Consider the following 19,350-nt stretch of genomic DNA (forward strand, 5'->3'; position numbering starts at 1 on the left):
TGTTTGGGTGATATATGAGAGAGGCTGGCTGAATGACCAGGCTGGGCTGTGAGCAGAAAGTGTGTGAAACAGGGCAAGGAACTAATTGTCTATCTAAAGAGAGTTTATTTTAGCATTTCAGCTCAGGGTTAGAGAGGGATCTTTGCTTAGGAGGCTGCGGGGTGGGGGACACAGAATCTCCCTTCCCCCCTCAATAACAACAACAACAATAATGGTGATTAAAAATAATAATAATAACGACCTCCTAATGAAAGTTTCAGTCCAAACCAAATAACGTCACAGCTACAGGTGAGGAGAGAGAGAGAGGGAGAGAGAGAGAGAGAGAGAGAAACTCCTGCGTATCGTTAAGTTCAAGTTAGTCAAATACAATATGATACATAGACTTTTTATCCTATACAGTATATACAGCTGAGGGGAGGGATGGGGAGCAGAATCCTGCCTTGTCAAACACCACGAGGAAGGGGGCGGAAGGGAATTATCCTTTCCTCAAAGGAGCTCAGTTCTAAGAAAAGCACAGAGGGACATAACTACGGCCTAGGGCACCCCTTTCCGTGATCCATGTGAGGGCCAGTTGAGAAAGTCTGAACAGTCTTTTTTTAAAATGGGGGAAGTGGTGGGGATGGGAAGGAGAGAGATTTAGGGAGTCTTGATACAGACAGGTTGCTATGGGTGTCACTATGCCCCCCCCCATTTATGGTTACCTATTCTGAAGGGTTATGGGTGGAGAGATGCTCCACATGTCCCAAAGAGCTAGAACCCCAAACTCAGCGGCAAAAAGAAAAAAAGGAGGGAGAGTGGCTCGTGGCTAGGTCCGCCAGCAGCAATCGCCCCCACGAAAAAGACTGAGTGAAGAAGGAAGGTGCTCCAGAGACAGCCTGCAGGAGTGGGTTGGGGGGTGGCTCTTTGCAACCGTTTGGTTGGGAAGAGGCAACTTGGCAATAAATATTCCTGTTGGAAGTAATAACAGAGGCAATCGCTGTTAGTGTATGAGTGGAGTGCCTCTCCCCAGCCTCAACTCAAAGCAACAGTTTATTTGGCAGAGATGGGGTGAGAGTAAGCTGCGGGCAGGGAGAGGAAGTGGGGTCTCATTGCCTGGTCAGACTGTGGATAAAAGGATCTGGGCACTGTGTTAAGGGTGGCCAAATACACCCTCTGCCACACACACACTCGGCTTTCCCTGGAGAGAAGCAGACGTTCCTGATGGACAAGATGCAGGAAGGCACCCCAGACCCTCTTGTATGTGTTTATTCACGCTGCCCGCCAAAACACACGCCTCCCCATTCCCACCCCGTCACCCCGATGAAACCTACGACTCCTGAATCCCATCCCCACAAGCTCCAGATCTCGGCACCAACACTCCTCTGACCTTCCTATGGGGGTCCTCCTACTCTCAGTCCCCACCAGAGCAGGGGGCGAGGCTGCTCCAATTAGACATTTATACATTTATATATAAATAATATTTCTCTGTACAGCCAGGGCAAAAGGGAAAGGGGCTGTCCAGCCATCCGCTCGTTTTGATGAGAACCCTCCTCAACGTGTGCTCTCTGCCATCACAAACCTCCCGCACACCCCACCACCAAAAATAAAAAAGAGGCGCATCCCAGGTCCTGATTTTTTTTAAAAAAGAAAAGAAAACCTGAAAAGGGAAGGGGTGGTGGTGGTGGTAAGCTGAGTCTGAACTCGTTGCCTGTGATGGTACCCCTCGACCTTCCTCTCCCCACTTCCTGCTCTGGCTCTGCAGAGGGGCGGGCGTTAGGTGGCCCCTCCCGGGGCGTGGCTCCGGCGGCTGCGTCACGCACACTTGCTTTGTGCCTGAGTCAGCAACTCGCTGAAGGAGTCAAACAGTTTCTCCAGCCACGGCTGGTTGCGCATGCACTGCTGCACCACTTCTTCCTGGCCCAGGTCCTCGTCCTGACCCTCGATCGCCGTTGTCTGCAGAAGGAGAGCCCCACCCGCCCCCCAAGAGAAGGACAAAACGTTAGCTAAGGGGCTTAATTATGCACACACACCATAGCTGTCAACTTTCCCCCTTTTTTAAAGGTAAATTCCCTTACTCCGAACAGGAATCCTCGCAAGAAAAGGGAAAAGTTGACAGCTATGACACACATGTGGGCAGCACAGGACTGACAGGGCTTATGAAAACAAACGGATTCCGCAACCAGGCGAACCAAGTTCTGCAACCCAAAAAAGCGAAATTGTGTTTTATTTCTTTATAAAAATATTTATATAGCGCTGTATCGTAAAAAACATATCACGATGGTTTACAGCATCATAAAAACATAGTCAAACAATGAAGTCATAAACAAGTTAGAAGCAAAAGGAAGTTGAAAGCAAACATCAATAGGCCTTTGTGTGCTCTTGATTGTCTGCATAGGCTTGGGGAATAGCAAAGTTTTCAGCAGGCATTGAAAAGATGGCATTGAAGGCGCTTGTCTGAGTTAAGCACCTTCATGCAATTCCTCACTCCCCACGCCCCTCAATAATTTCATAGAATTGTAGAGTTGGAAGGGACCCTGAGGATCATCTAGTCCAACCCCCTACAATGCACAAGTTAATTCTTGATTTGTTAGACACAGGAGTGGCACAAAATTAATGCAAACCACCTGTGGCAGATCCCTCTAACCACTGGAAATCCTATCCTGCCACCTCTCTGGCTTTTTAGATTTTACTAGGCCATGATCACAAAGTTACAAGGATATATTTGCAACCACAGGGACAAGAAACTTTTTTCAAAAAAAAAGTAGCTGAATTCTGAACCCAATTCCACGTTTTGCACTTCTATGATCTGCACACCCTGCGGTATATACATCATCCTCAGTATAAGAGTGAAAGCTCTAAGTTCTACCATAAGGACTGAGGGGACATCTTGTGGTATCATCGACCATACCGTTGTCAACTCACACTGTTATGGGTTAAGACAATGGTGAATTATTTTTTTTGGCATTCAACTAGGTTCTCCTCAGAGTAGAACCACTGAAATTAATGGAACCAATTTGGCCGTGTTCGTTAATTTCAATGGGTCTACCTCTGAGTAAACCTTAACTGAATACCATGGATAAGTCAGTAGAGCATGAGACTCTTAATTTCAGGGTTGTGGGTTTGAGACCCATGTTGGACAAAAAGTGTCCTGCATTGCAGGGGGTTGGAAGACATGACCTTCTGGGTCTTTTCCAACTCTTCAGTCCTATGATTCTACATTGCAATGGGAACCTGGAAGAATGCACCCCACCAAACAGATCCAGGAGTCTGACTGAGCCTTGCAATTTTATCTCTTTCTCCTCAATGCAAGGGACTCCCTGCCCCTAAGAAGGCTAGCATACCCAAGGTATTCCCGAAAGCACAGCTGCCACAAAAATATATTTTTTAAAAAATTAAGAAGCAAGTTTCCAGTCACCTTGGTTGGCCGTTTTCCCCCAAGAGCACCTGTCTCCCAAAGAATGCAGCAGTGTCTCTGTGCAACAACCTCTGGAATTATTTGTGCAAATACGTGTTTTTGTTGCGCCAAATAAGCACAGCCAAGGTAGAGGAGTTGTGCAGCCTGGATTTCACCTCAGACCTGCCCACTCCTCACTTCTTTACAGGTGGTGGTGGTGGTGGGGAGTTCTATCCATAGAAAAAAAAGGATCCCAGGTGATGGAAGCAAAATGGTACGGTTCTTACTTACCTCATCCTTACAACGCAGAAATGTGTGGTACTTGTAGTGGTGAAGGGAATGGTACAGAGTGTAGAAAAAGGACTTCTCCACCTCCACACTGAATTCCTGTCAGCAATAAGGTTGAAGAAAAAACAGGGAGAAATCACTTAAAGAAATCACAGCCCACTGCTCACAAGCTCCTCAGTTTCACTTCCCTCCACTTCCCCTCTTGGTTACATTATAATATACTCGTTTAAGCACGTCCATAAAACCTTATATACTTAACAATCCAATTTTAAAACCTTCTTCACCTTATTACAAGTGACTTTTAAAAATTATACTAATGTAAAAATTTGTACACAAAGCTTTAAAAATATGCATTAAACCAGTGTTTTTCAACCTTTTTTGGGCAAAGGCACACTTGTTTCATGAAAAAAATCACGAGGCACACCACCATTAGAAAATGTTAAAAAATGTAACTCTATGCCTATATTGACTATATATAAAGTAATTCTCTTGAATAGGAATCAAATAAACACAAAGAAAGTATTTTATAATTACTTTATTATGAAATAGTAAGTAAACAGAAATATGAAAAATTATAAAATACTTTATTCAGTGCGCAACCAGGGCCTGTTTGGCTGAACACAAAGCTGATATTCTGGCTGGAATTTTTCCCACGGCACACCAGGCAACATCTTGCGGCACACTAGTGTGCCGCGGAACAGTGGTTGAAAAACACTGCATTAAACAATTGCCCTTTTTGTAATAATTTGTCCTGCACAGTTCAATCATTTATATCTTCTATATCTTCTTCTTTATGTTCTTTGGCCGAGGCTTCTTCCTTCCATAGGGGCTGGCTGGTCTTGGTCTGGCATCTAGTCTTGCATATCGGGACAAAGTCTTTCGTTCAAACAATCTGTCAAGTCCTGTATATCTCAATATCATAACTTCTTTTTTTTTTTTTTTTTAAAGTGCAAGTATCCTAATCAGTTTATGTGAAATTAGCCAGCCTGGCTACTTCTGCCTTTCAGAGTCATTAGCCAATGAGTGAAGTTAAGAGCTGTGATTGATAACCGAGCAGCTTGGACGACAGGCAAGAGGAATTCCTGGGGTCCTAAATAGCTTCTGTTCCTGCCCTGCCACCCACCCTCCCCACCTTTAAGTGCAATTTTCTTGCTTCTCTCCTATTTTCTAGTAGTCCTTTCTTTTTACCTAGCAACCAGGATGCATCTTTCCTGTGATGGGTTCGTCCGAGATCATGCATTCCCTAGAAGTTGTTTTCTGAAAACTACTACTTAACAGTAAGTGCGGCTATTAAAGAATCCCATCCCCAAATGGAAAATGCAAAACGTGAAATATTGACAGAGTGGCTCAGGTGTGTCTGCTGCTGTGCAGGCACTCCTTAAAAATTCCTTGTATGGTTAACTTACAATACAAGGGCACACATGTGTACTTCATAAGTAAGTCTCTGTTTTTAATGCAGCTTACTGGCAGGTAAGCGGGTGCTGGATAGCAGTAGGCTTTGTTTTAAGGTTGGAACTGAGGTTATTATGCCTTTAACAGCTGTACCTCCACAATCAGACCTAGCAGGACATGGCTGACTCCCCACTAGGGGTGGGAAACAGCAGCAATGACAATATTGTGTTATGTCACACACCCCTTGGCAGCCATGTTTCAATACTTCATGGCAGCCGTTTTGTGACTGGCACCCTCAGCAATCACACAAAATTAGGAATGTGCCTACTGGTCTGCCTTGGCTTACAGATACAGTGGTACCTCGGGTTACAGACGCTTCAGGTTACATCTCCTGCTAACCCAGAATAATGCTTCAGGTTAAGAACTTTGCTTCAGGATAAGAACAGAAATTGTGCTCTGGCGGTGCAGCGGCAGCGGGAGGTCCCATTAGCTAAAAGTGGTGCTTCAGGTTAAGAACAGTTTCAGGTTAAGAAGGGACCTCCAGAATGAATTAAGTACGTAACCAGAGGTACCACTGTATTCAATATTCAATGTTCTCCACCTCCCTAGCCCTGACCGAGGCCTGAAATGAGTAGAATGACAAGGGAATTAAATAACTCAAAGGTGGTTTGATAGGATGTACTATTTCAGACTGGAGTGTATGTGGGGGGGGGGGGTGACATCCAATTTCCTTTGGAACTCTCTCCTGTTACTTATTTGTTTCTACTGTCTTCTCAGCATCTGCTGAGGACTCTCCTCTTTCAACAAAACTTTCAAGCAAAGGTTTTTGGTGTTTTTTTTTACTTCAGTTTGTATCTGTACTGGATTTCAAACTGCTTCTATTTATGCAATTGCTGCAATTGTTCTTACATATGCAATTGCTTTATACATATTTTCATTGTATTGTGAAATTGCCTTGAGATGCTTCATAGGAAGAGATTAATGAATTTAATTGATAATAATATTCAAACCCCTCCCAACACTTCAAAAATGAAACAATTCCCTGCAAGTGAAAAGGCAGTGGGGGGGGGGGTGAACTAAAATCCTGTTTTCCCAATTAGTTATTTTACCTACAGGGAATTTTCTTATGAAGGGAAATATTCCAACAATAGGATCCCCGCCTGCCATCTGAAGTGGTGCAATCCATCTTATTCTCTTCCATGTGTCCATCAGGCCCATGCTTCCTCACTCACCTCCCTTTATTCCCCTCTCCTGGCACATACCACAGATCATCATAATCTGCTCCAAGTCTGCCTTCTTCCCCTCTCCTGCAATGTTGCTCCCTACGACAGAAACAGCCTTCTTGTTTCTATGCTGAGCCGCCCACCACCCTTCCAGAACACCTTCCCTCCCACAAGGCCTGTTCTGAACTTCTTAACCCTCTCTTATCCTTGACAGCTGCTGTTGCTTCATTGAATTTCACCTTCTTTTCCTTCCTTTGCCTGATTTTCTTAAGACTGCATGCTCCCCTTGCCAAAAAAAAAAAAAAAGAGATTTCCCACAGGCATCTGATCTGAGAACAGGACTGATCCAGCAGGCTTTTCTAAGTCCTTATGATCATACTATTTTGGCAGGCACCAAAGAGCAGAAAACGACAAAAGCAGCAAGAGACCCAACAGGCATTCTTGTGGCCGAAACCAAGAACGAGAACGGCGAGGAAGAACTATATTCAAGTTTGCAAAAACCCCTTATTTATTTTTCAAAACTGAAAGTGGTGGGTTCTGAACATTTGCTCCCTTGAGGATGTTTTAATTCCTCAGAGCTGGAAATGCGAGATACAGACTAAATGATAAATTCCTTAGAGTTCTGTGGTTTGAAGATGCAGTGCTCAACGGTTCTCATTTCCAAAATATAAATATAAATACGTTTTAACACACTGTGGCTTCCTGGTGTGTAATCAAAATTGCATATTTTAGAAATTTTCATGCCTCTTTTCTTCCAAATACAAGCAGTGCAGCACAGGATGTGGATGCTATTAATTTTGTTAACGCGGTCTGGTTGCATCCACGAAAAATAGTGGTATGAAGAGGGAGGATTTTGTCTGCTCTTAGGTTGGAGTGAGCTCCCCGGGTAATTGTAGATACATTACGCAGGGGAGAAATAAATGGCTGCAGGATTTCCCCAAAAATATGTACACTAAACCAGGACGGTAGACTCACTTTTGTGCACATGCAGGTACAGATGAAAACAGATTTAGCCCATTTGTCCATCCCTAGACTGAGATGCATGCCATGCTCTGAATTTTTACTGCACAAAGGCATGAGGAACTAGAGACTCCACCACCATCACTGCTTGGTGACTAGAAGAAGGGAGACTTGCATGCTAATGGTTTAAAAATCCATTGAGGTGGAATTGCTGATGGAAGGCAAGCCATCACACTGTCAGCTTTGCTGGGGCAGCGCTGGGGTGGGGGTGGGGTGAAGAAATAACAACAGGTCTTTGGGATGGACTTTGCACTTCACACCTTTGTGCTGCACTACAGAGCTGACCCGCTTGTATAAAACAAAGGCCTCCTTTGGGAGATGGGCACCATAAAAAGTTCTGTTAAAATGCTAAGTTGGTGTTCCAGAGTGAGCACCGTCCAGGCACAGAACCTCTTTTGGGGCATCCCTTGCCCAATTGGCTTTCTTGATTAAATGAGAAAGAAAGGTCAACACACTCCATTTCCATTTTGTTCACTGATGGGAGCGTAGGGCCCTCTCATATGCTAAAATGGGAGATTTTATCTCTCCTTCCTCCCCCCAATTCCAGTTAGGGCCTTTAGGGATTGCGCTTCTGCACTTCCTGCTTTCCCTCTTTTGCCTCTTGCATAAGCCACTGTGCGGTTTTTATTCAGAGTTTTTTGTCCATGCCTTCAGACACAGGAAGGAAGAGCAACTGATGCGAGATTGCACTCCAAGCACTGGGCGACTGCATTTTTGGGAGGGTGCTGAAAAATCTTCATTAGACATTCCTAGCACTCTACGAAACATAACTACCATACCCAAGTATCAGGAGAGCGGGAGAGCTAGGGAGGGAAAGAAAGAGAAAGAGAGACAGAGACCATGGCATGGCTTTAAACAGTGCCAATATTCTCTTCTCTTGGATGAATATTTGAACTGTTAAGACTTTTCTTGGAAGTTATAATTCTATCACTATTAATCTAATTCTATTATTAATTCTAATTCTATTATTCTAGAGGATACAAACCACAACCCCCTGGCTTAGATGTTTTGTCTGAACCAGGGATAATGACTTGTTCCACTCACAACAAACCACGATTTGTAGCCAAGGTTTGCTCCTGACATACTACTTGTGATTTGCTAGGAGTGACATGAACCACGTTCCCTGGTTTGGGCCTAACGTTAAGCCAGTAGTTGTAGTTTGCCTCCTGCAAGCTGGGAGGAGCAGAGTGATTCATTCGGGCACAGTAAGCTATGGTTTATAGTTTACCGTGGCACGCAAATGTGGCCAATATGCTGCAGTGGGTAGAGCGTCAGACTAGGAGTGGGGAGAGCCAGGTTCACAACCTCGTTCAGCTATGAAGCTCTCCCTGGGTGACCTTGAGCCTGTCTCTCTCTCTCAGACTCTAGCCTACCTCACAGGGCGGAGAGGATAAAACAGGAAGAGAGGGACTCTATCTCTCTCTCCCACTTAGAAAAAACAGCATCTAGAATCGTACTCAGTGTTGATCAGTTTGCTGCAGGTCCTTGATTCCATCTTGGCTCCCACCTACCTGCTGTTTGGATACATTCTTCTTGAGTTTGTTGAGTGTCTTGCGGTTGTAAGGTTCGCCCCCTAGGCGCAACTTGACTGTGGTGTCGCACGTCTCGGCGTGGAGTTGGGGGAACGTGTGGAGAGCCTCCTGGATGATGGACAAAAATATTCACTGTGAGACAGCAGATTTCACATAACCTGCGGCTGTCAGACTGATCCCCTGTGTCAAAAAGGGCCAGAGGTAGTTTGTGTTGTATAGTGTTGAAAATGTAATTAAGAACTATGAGCCTCTGTATCGAGTAAGATACCAATAACAGTATCTCAGACCATGCTGCTAAATGAAGTCTGGTGTCGTTATTATTTTCACGTTTTACTTTATTTTTTTACATTTTTATGATTCTTAGTAATGCTGATTGAGGATTAACAAACGCTGATTAGAGACAGATATTCCCTGACTTTACTTCATTTGCGCTCCTAAGGGGTCAACGACAACTTTATAAGCTCCTCAGTGGCATCAATGAACTCAGAAATTTGGGGGACCCTCACCTAAGCCACAGTCGCACGACAAATCTTCCGGCCTTCACTCTCTCATGGCTGTTGCGAGGGTAAATTGGAAGGAAGTATCCAAGACAGGCCTTAGCAATAGAGCGAACTATATATCTAAAACAAGCATTTCTACACAATGCTATCTCAGGCAGGGTATGGGGCGAAGAGTTAAACGTTTCCCACTTGCCCCATTTCCATACCTGTAGCGACGGATTAAGAGATACTCTCTTCAGCACCTTTTTCTTGTGATCGTTCAATATCCCGTCAATCTTTCGCATGGGCGGGAGATAAAGTTCATCTGGGGGAGGATTGACAAAAGAGATTTTGAGCATCACACATAGTGTTCTTGGTGGGTATTTCAGTGGTCAGTTTGGGCCCCCAGCTATGGAGCACTCTCCTTGGAGAAGCTTGCCTGGCACCCACATTGCGTTCTTTCCAGCATCCAAGACTTTTTCTGACCTCCCAGGGCTTTAAAAACCATGTTTTGGTTGGTGTTTCCATAGAACAAATGAATCATCTCAATGCGTAGCTCTTGTAGTCTTTCTCGCTGCTGTTAAGCCACGTTTTTAAATCCTATGATGTATATGACCCTTTGCCCAAAGATTGTGACTACAACTCCCATCAGCCCCAGCCAGCACATGCTTGGCAAAGGCCAATTTATATTTTAATTTGATTGCGGCTTTGTCAATCAGGATGGGGAGATACTGACTTGGATTTCAAATTTATCGTGGGCTCTTACCATACATTGGTATATTTTAAAAAGTTACTGCAATTTTTACTAAGTAATTTTTCTAGGCCCTTAACAAGTATCGAACAAACAAACCTGTGACTAAAGCTAGACATGTCTAGCATTTTGCACTAAGGGGATCCAATTTTCTGCAGCCAGAATTCTGCGGAGAAGGGAAAGTTACAGAAAAATATTTAAAATGCCGCATTTGCTTTCTGATGGTGTGAGAACTCCGGGGCATCAGGATCTGACTTCCTTGAAAGGAGCTGCTTGTGCCACACATTAATAAGAGAATCATTTCACTTTAAGGAAAACGCCAACCATATTCAACTGTCTCTTGTATTACTGGTATTTAGTGTTTTGATTCCCCTGAGAAGCTGTGGCAACATATCTCTCCTTTCCAGCCCCAGAAAAGCATAAGGCTTTAACCTGCAAGAGGTCAAAGCTGTGATTAAACTGTGCAAAAGCTTTGGATTGAAGCACAGGCCTGGTAGCCAGAGGCGACAAGGAAATTTAATGTGAGGGAGTGAGCTGGTGGAGGAGGAGTGGATCTCTCTGTCCTGCCTCTGCACCTACTAAATGGAGCAATTTCTGCGTTTTGAGTGGTCATGCTAATTGTTCATTTGCTCAGGCAGAATTTGGTGGGAAAGTGTCATCCAAACAAACACCTGATGATGGTGATGGAAGAAGGCTGGCAAAGGAGGGAAGCCACTGTCAGTATGATTTACAAACTCCTCCAGACAGCGTCTGCATTAATTCCCCACACCTCTCACCCTCACAGTCAAGAGAGAACTAGCAGAGTAACCAACCAAACCCCAACTGCCAATTTCCAACTGCCAATTTCCAACTGCCAATTTCCAACGGCCACCTCCTTTCTCCAGCACCATCTATTCTTTGTGAAATACATTCCCAAGGAAACTACATTACAAATACTAACAGCCACCTTCCACCTGCATAAAAGTGCAGACGTGCTGGAGGATGAACAGAGCCCTCAGCCCCCTTCCTCAGGAAGCCCCTAGCAGCATAGATGTCAAGTTTTACCTTTTCTCATGAGGAAGCCTATTTGGCATAATGAAATTTCCCTTAAAATAAGGGAGAACTTGACAGCTATGCCTAGCAGGCTAGTAGAACATTTTACGTGGACTAGTACATTTTGTGGGCTTGTTTACAAGGCTGCTGTGCAGTGTGAAATCTGGCATCTTTATGCAGTATTTTAAAACCATTATTTACTTGTTATTATTTATTTAACAAAAAAAGCTTATTGTTTGTATATTTACAAACAGTAACTTCACTGCAATGCAACACCAAGGCAGTCCATGAGATGGGAAGGTTCTTGAGTCAATTTTACAACAGTAAACCCATTAAAACAACAACCCACGAAGGTACCAGCTAAGTAGCTGGCCTAGGCCTTAAAACAGTGGCTTCCAAACTCCCCCCCCCCCACCCGCCAGCTCACAGATCACTTGAAAACTGCTGGTGGACTTGAAGGACCACTTAATGATTTCCACACACACACACCCGCCAGTTGTAGCAATTGCAATTCTTAATAGTATTCTTATTGGCCTTTTAATTTCTTACACTGTATTTTGCTGTACTGCAGTTTGCATTCTTCACAGACAGGCTGCAGGCAGTGTTCAAAACTCCCACTGCTCTAGGCACATTTTGCAACAGGGAATTTCATTAGCATGAGCAGTTTCTGAGCTCTGGGCGCAGGACTGCGCCTACGATTTCAGATTAAAACTGCAGAGTGGAAGGAAAGAAGGACCTTTTTCTGCCTCCCCACTTCCAGCTACTCTCTGAAGACTGGAGAAGAGACCTTTATTCTTAAGAATATTAGGGGGGTGGGCAGGGAAAGGACTAGACCATATGAAAAATGAACATAATCTTTTAGCTCCAGTTCATTCATTTTCAGCTTTGTATTCTTCTTATATGTAAAAAAGTGTGCCTTGACATTCCGTTGTTGCAACCACAGCCTAGGTTTAAGGTGCTGCAGGCTTCCTGAATGAAGCTGAAGGCAAGACCACCATTTGGTAACCCCTGCCTTAAAGCATTTCATGTTGAAAGAAAAGCAAACTTACAGCCTTTACTATGGCAACGGGCAGCTTCAGAGTTTTCCAAGCAAGCATCTCTACAGGGAGCAAAAGCCTCTGGACCTCCAAGAGGCCAACAATGACAAAACAGAGATGAGCAACTCAGCCCTGCTGGCAGAGAAAGAAAGGAGGAGGCACAGGGCTCCAGAGATCTCCCAAGGACTGGCCAATTTTGAGCAAATAAACTCTGCCATTTGTGGGGGCAGGTGACTGACCCACAGGGCCGATCGATATACCACCATTCACAAATGCGCACCGTTCGTATCCTCAAGAGCTTGGATCATGTCTGGGTCGAGGGCAGTGCTGACCAGCATTTCCACGTAGCTGCGGTACATCTCCTTCATGGCTCGCGTGTTCAGAATACGGCCCGTCGGCACACGCTCTAGATAGGAGATGGAGCGTTAGCTTAGCATTTATTTAAGGCACTAACATCCCAGGCTTTCCTAAAAATGTTCTGAGGCGGCTGACACAAAAACGACACATGGGGAAAAGTTACAAATAAAATAACGGAAGAGAGAGCGCAGTCCAGCTACCATTCTGACTGGAGTGGAATTTCCCCCCCAACCTGGCACTTCGGATACTACTTTTCGTATTCATTTATTTATAACAGTATTTTAAAGTGGTTTTTTTCTGGGCAAGTCCATTCAGGGACAGGGGAATTCCTTCTTTCACTCCTCCCTCCTCACCATCTAGGTCTTTTTAAGAATCTCCTTCAGTCCTCCTTTAAGAATCTCCCCAACACCAACACACGCAATGTGCGGCTCTCTAAACCTTTAGCTCTTCAGACATCATTGGACTACAGCTCCCATCAGCTGCAGCAAGCGAGGTCAACGCCTTGTGGGAGGTGTAGTTCAGCAACATCCAGACGGCAAAATGTTCAATGCACCTGCTCTAAACCCTGCTCTGCCTTTGCAGTTTCGTCGCACGTTGTTTACAAGGCCCTTAACTTGGATCCAGGGAGAACTTAAGGACTGCTCAGTGCCTAATCTCCCTGCTCGATCATCAAGGTCTTTGAGAGAGTTGTGGTTAGTTGTGCTCCCTTGGTATTCAGTACTGTGGGCCCAACCCTGCCGAACCTTCAGGAGCCTGGCAACGACTTTTATCTCCGCAAGTCTCTTAAAGTGCACTCTTCTGATTTTATGGCTGATTTAAACTGCTTAGATTTTAACTATGGAGAAGAGCCACTCAGTGCTACAGCATCTGCCTTGCATGCAGCGGGTCCAGATTCAATGCCTGACATCTCCAGGTAAGGTTGGGGAATGTCCCCAGCATGAAACCACGCAGAGCTGCCACCAGTTAGTGTAGATAATACTCTGGAGCCAGTGTGTGGTGTAATGGTTAGAGTGCTGGGACTATGACCTGGGAGGCCGGAGTTCAAATCCCCACTCAGCCATGAAGCTTGGGGCCAGTCACCATCACTTAGCCTAGCCTACCCTACAGGGTTGTTGTGAGGATGAAATGGGGAGAAGGAGATCCATGTACACCACTTTCTGATACTTGGAAAAGGTGACATATAAATGTAATAAAGAAGGTAGATCTTCGCACGATTCTATCCTTTGTATCTATTTGAAAACTCATTGTACACTGCTTAGAAACTACAGTGCTAAGTAAGTAAGTAAGTGGCAGTAAGTAAGTAAGTAAGTAAGTAAGTAAGTAAACAAACATCAAGCTGTCATAGAAATTGGTTGGAAGGGACCCTGAGGACCATCTAGTCCAGTGTTTCCCAACTTTGGGTCTCCAGCTGTTTTTTGGACTACAACTCCCATCATCCCTAGCTAGCAAAACCAGTGGTCAGGAATGATGGGAACTGTAGTCGAAAAACAGCTGGAGACCCAAGGATGGGAAACACTGATCTAGTCCAACCCCCTGCAATGGAGGAATACGCAGCTGACCCTTATGAGAATCAAACTTGCAACCTTGGTGTTATCAGCACCACACTCTAACCAACTGAGCAATCCTTCATGAATTTCCCCCCCCCCCCTCTGAGCTTTCAAGTCAAAAGGCTCTCTCTTCAACTCTACCATGGACAGTTTCTCCCCTCAAAAACTCTCCGTGGGCCCGCAATTCACTTCAAGGACCGCCTCATCTTCCGGCACCAATGGATGCTGGGCTGCATCAGTCTACTCACCCTCCTCACTCTGCTGGTCAGGGCTGGAATCTGAGTCGGAGGAGGACGCTGCCTCAGCAAGCCATTTTTTCCTCTTCTTGGGAGGGGGCTCAGCTTTCACCTTGGCTGGCTTAGGCTTGGGTTTAGACGCTCCGCCAGCTGGGGAAGCTTTTGTGGGGACGGGAACAGGGGGGTCAGTTTTCTCTGCCTTGGGGGGCTTTTCTACTTTGGCCACTTTTTCTGCCTTGGGGGGCTTTTCAGACTTCTCGACCTTGGGGGGCTTTTCCAGCTTCGGCGCTTTCTCAGCCTTGGGGGGCTTCTCGGCTTTGTCCGCTTTTTCGGCCTTGGGGGGCTTCTCAGCCTTGGGGGGCTTCTCGGGCTTCTCAGGCTTCTCGGTCTTCTCTGGGACTTCCAGCTTCTCAGGCTTCTCAACTTTGGGCAGCACAGGGGCCTTGGGGCCAGACGCCTTGGGCTGGCTCTGTCTCCTGCAGCAGGACAGACATAGCCGTGAGATCCAAATACAGGCTCTGCCTCAGGGGCCAGGTTTGCTGAGGCGTCTGTGTGTGTGTGTTGGGGTGCAAAGGAGGCTTTAAGGGGAAAAGGAGAAGCGGGAAGATGGAGGGCTGGGGAGCTGAGAGGACAAGGCCAGCCTTATATACTGTCAAGTCTGTGAAAAGAAGGAGTGTTTGCTACCATCCGATTCACAGTTCAAGCTGGAGTCAAGAGGCAGTGGGGAACAGGCTGTGGCACATAAAAACACAGGCTAGTGAGGAGAGCAGTCATGGTATAGCCCAGGCATAGGCAAACTCGGCCCTTCAGAAGTTTTGGGACTACAGCTCCCATCATCCCTAGTTAACAGGACCAGTGGTCAGGGTCGATGGGAATTGTAGTCTCAAAACATCTGGAGGGCCGAGTTTGCCTATGCCTGGAATAGCCCATCCCTTTGACAGGTGGAAGAGGCGTGGTACAGAGTCTGTTTCATGACTAGGCAGGTGAGAAAACAAAGAGGCTGAGCTCTTCGCTCCTTCAGGGTGAGGAGCTAAATACTCTGTCAGGTGAAATAACTGTAGAAAGAGAGGGTGGCAGTGGAGGGGGAGGTAAAGGATCTAAGGAAAAATCTCCCCCCAGGCATATCACCTGAACAGTTTAATACAGGGGAGGGGTTATTTGCGGGGAGGTGTGTTTTTCGGCCATCGAACTCGCAATTCTAGAAAAGGGGCACTTCACAAACTGGAATAAATCAACGCCAGGAAGTGGCTCAAAGGCTTTTTGGTGCTTCTCTGCGAGTGGAACTGGCCTCTCTTGTGGGAGACACCCCCCACCCCTTCCTGCTCCTTTACCTGACAGCTTGCAGGGGCCGGTGCCAAGGCTTCTTGGAGCAGACACGGACGTAATCCTTCTTGTTGATGTTCTCCAAGAACTTAACGTAGAGGCGCTGGTACCGGTTCTTGGCATCGCCAAAATAGCCCAGATACTGAGGGGGGGACAGGGAAAGAAGGAATTGAATATCAAAATGGGGATGGCGGGGAGAGAATGTCTGCAACACAGCTCTTTCCCACCTCCAGAAATAATGAGGGGATACACAGCAGAAAAACCCAATCCTTCGCCCACAGTATCAGTCAGTTCAAGCGGATTTACTGCTCCCCAGCACAAAAAAGTATTTCTGCCTCTGGCTTACCTCATATCCTTGAGGTGTATATTTTTAGGAACTGCCTTATTTTTATAATTGGAGGTTGTTTAATATTATTCATACAGAGAAGTAATGGATAAAAGAGAGAGACCTGGGTGGGAGACAGGTCAGAGTGTGTTTTCCTCAGGGTGTGAGGCTGAGGAAGGTGGAAGCTTTTTCAGGTGAGAGTTGGAAAGGTTCACTTTTTTAATGTGGGTTGAAGATTAAGGTTTAATTATGATATGGGGGCTAGATATATATAATTTTTGTTTTACCATCATTATTATTGGTGTTATTATTAATTTCCTTCTCTCTTTGCTTCCTCTCTTCTTCTTTTTACTCTTTCTCTATCTTTTCTTGTTTTCCCCCTCTTTTACTTTTTGTATTTCTGATTATCTTTAGTCTGTATTTCTGTATCGTGAAAACTTTAATAAAATCTTGGGGGGGGGAGGTGAGGGAAGTTGCTTGTTGTTTGTTCGCCCTTCAGCCAACAGTTTTAGGTTTTAATATTGTGTTTTAATGTTGTCACCTGCCCTGGAAACTTAATGTGAAGGGCAGACAATTAACAACAGCAACCATTTTATTTATTTAAATATTTATTATCCACTCTTTGTTGCTAAAAGTAATACCAGAGTAGGGTTGCATCAAAACTTTTAATCAGGAAATGCTATAACACCGCAATGCTCATCAATAAAAGCAAAAGAAAAAAACCTGCTGAACCGGGAGCAGGGAGAGAAACTTAATTGGTGTGGAAATAGGTATTTCCTCAGCAGTGGGAAGAGAAAGAAAAGAAGGGATACGCAAGTGGAAGAGGCACTAGTGGTTAAAACCCAGAGATCAAGCCATTGTGTCGCATACAATTGTGTAAAGCTCATGTAGACCTCCCACCTTTGAAGTTCTTTTGCTCACATTCACTGAGAGTATGATTTTTTGCATGATGAGCGAGCAATTGGGACACTTACATTGCTGGTCGCGCAAAATTGTCGCTGCCCATCCTTTATTTCAGGGGTGAACTTCTGGAGCAAAGCTTTCTGAACCCGCCAGATTGGCGGCGGCTCCCGCCCAGTCTGAAGAGCAAGCTGCAGGAGGGCAGAGAAAGGGGTGATGGTCACAGGGATGCAAAGAACCCCAAACAAGCCTAGCTGCTGTGATGCAACAGAAATGCTATTTACCTTCCTGCTGCAGTGGTACCTATTTATCTACTAAGCTGGCATGCTTTCTAACTGATAGGTTGGCAGGAGCTGGGACAAAGCAACGTCAGGTGGATTCGAACCAACGACCTTGCGATCGGCAAGCCCAAGAGGCTCAGTGGTTTAGACCACAGCACCACCAGCAACATAATGAACAGACTTGCTTTTCAATGCAGATTGTGCATGGATAAGTATAATGTTATTTGGAACGCATTTATAAAAATTATGTCTTGCTAATAACTGTACACTCACTGTAGTAATAGCAGTACTTATTTACCAACATATATTGTATTACAATCTCAAGCACTTTTCCCTTTCTTGCTTTATTCCTCACTTCTTTATTTGTTCACTGAAAAAATTCTCAATAAAATTAATAATGATGATGATGATAATAATAATAATATCTCCTTAACGCACCTTGAGGGCCTGAACGTCCTCCACGCGGATGACAAACTCATCGCGCTCTCGGAAGATCCCCTCCCCACCACTCTCTGCCTCTTCTTCGTCTGTCTCTCCACAAATGGCCGCTGTCTCCTGCTTCTTGGCAAGGTGAAGAGGCCGTGTGTCTTCAGGGTCCTCGGGCTCAGGAGACGCCTGAACAGGTGGCTCCTCGGGGACAGGTGGAGCCTCCTTGGGCGAGGGAGCTGGGGAGATGGGCGGCGGGGGTAGCTCTGGCTGGACATCTGCCTCCACTGAGGGAGCTGGGCTGGGGATTTTCTCCTCCACGGGTGGCACATCTATGGTGGGTGGGGGAAGTGGCAGGGGTTAGCAAGCAAGCAAGAACAGAAATTCATCTTATTCAGCAGTGGCCTCCTAGCTGGGGAATGGTCTCCCCAGAAAGTCTTGCCTGACACCTTCTCTACAGTACTTCTAAAGTCAGGCAATGACCTTTTTATTCACCTAGACCAGGGATGTGGTCCTCCAGCTGTTGTTGGACTACAACTCCCATCAGCCCCAGCAAGAATGGCCAATGGTCAGGATGATGGGAACTGTAGTCCTGCAACATCTGTAGGGTCACAGACTCCTCACCTCTGCCCTAGGCTTTTTAATTAATTGTGGTTTTATATCAGGACTATGCCATGCTATAAAGGGTAGGTTTGTTGGGGGGTTTTTTTGGCTGTTTTTTTATTTGTTTCTTGGATGGTTTTTAATTATTATACATGGTGTTTTTAAAGCGTTGTTTTGCTTGCAAGATGCCCAGGGAGTATTTATTGATGCAAAGCTACATCAATCAATTAAAGAAATGGGTACTTGGGAATTTAATTTACCTCCCTGCAAACCATGCACATATATACTTGAAACCTAGGATCACACCTCACACATATGATGAAGTGGACTGCAATTCATGAAAAATTCTGTCATAATAAATTCATCAGTCTTTAAGATGTATGCCAGCAGAACAGGATTCCATGAGAGGTGGTGGATGCTCCTTCCTTGCAGGTTTTTAATCAGAGGCCAACTGTTATGTATGATCTAGCTGAGATTCCTGAATTGGAGGGAGTTGGACTAGATGAACCTTGGAGTCCCTTCCAACTCTACAATTCTATGTGTACTCCTTTTCAGAATGGAACATTTTTTTCAGAAGGAAAGTTTAGTAGTGGAAAATCCCCCTGAAAATTTTCTGCCTGGAACTGGATTAGTAAATGTGTTCCCTTTTATGCTGACGAGAGCAGGGCTTTCTTCGATTATTGTTTTTTACTTCACATCAATACTGCATAAAATTACATAGAGTTTGAGTTTTGAGGCGGGGAGGCACTCGGGTCTTGCGGGAAAGAGAGAAATAACTTTGTAAGTAGACGGGTTATTAGCAGAGCTGTCAACCTTCCTTTTTTTTGCATTGGGAAACGGCGCTGGAATAAGGGAATTTCCCGCAAAAAATGGGAAAGTTGACAGCTATGTATTAGGAAAATATAAGGGAGCACGTGTGCAGTGTTTAGAAACTCAGATATATAATCTAATTGCCAAATGGCACCTTAAACCTAGGCTACGGTCAATTCAAGCTTCAAAGAAATATTTCAGATCCCTCTCTAAGTGACATTTTGCTTTTCCTGGTTGCCAACCTGGCATCCAAAGCTGTGTGGTTGCAACTGGACCCACGCCAGGTGCAAAACACGCCTGGCTAATTTATAACACTGCTGTGAGCAGCAGATAGGCATTTGATTAGTAAAAATGTCTACATTCAGGATGCAAGAACTGTTAAAAGAATGCAGGAAAAAATGCATACTAAATATCA

General features: G+C 45.1%; 1 protein-coding gene across 1 annotated transcript in view; it reads right to left on the reverse strand.

Moving 5' to 3' along the window:
* Positions 1 to 212: 212 nt before the first annotated feature.
* Positions 213 to 19,350, reverse strand: part of PRR12 (proline rich 12) — a 40,929-nt gene continuing 21,791 nt past the window's right edge. Inside the window, exons 6-14 of the mRNA XM_033168880.1 lie at positions 17,535 to 17,854; positions 16,890 to 17,006; positions 15,599 to 15,732; positions 14,280 to 14,743; positions 12,408 to 12,533; positions 9,535 to 9,632; positions 8,808 to 8,936; positions 3,665 to 3,760; positions 213 to 1,932 (exon numbers count right to left, since the gene is read on the reverse strand). Of these exons, the coding sequence (XP_033024771.1) occupies positions 1,792 to 1,932; positions 3,665 to 3,760; positions 8,808 to 8,936; positions 9,535 to 9,632; positions 12,408 to 12,533; positions 14,280 to 14,743; positions 15,599 to 15,732; positions 16,890 to 17,006; positions 17,535 to 17,854 (1,625 nt within the window). The 3' untranslated portion in view covers positions 213 to 1,791. The remainder of the gene's footprint in view (positions 1,933 to 3,664; positions 3,761 to 8,807; positions 8,937 to 9,534; positions 9,633 to 12,407; positions 12,534 to 14,279; positions 14,744 to 15,598; positions 15,733 to 16,889; positions 17,007 to 17,534; positions 17,855 to 19,350) is intronic.

Source organism: Lacerta agilis, chromosome 14 (assembly GCF_009819535.1).
Source record: "Lacerta agilis isolate rLacAgi1 chromosome 14, rLacAgi1.pri, whole genome shotgun sequence".
Lineage (NCBI taxonomy): Eukaryota > Metazoa > Chordata > Lepidosauria > Squamata > Lacertidae > Lacerta > Lacerta agilis.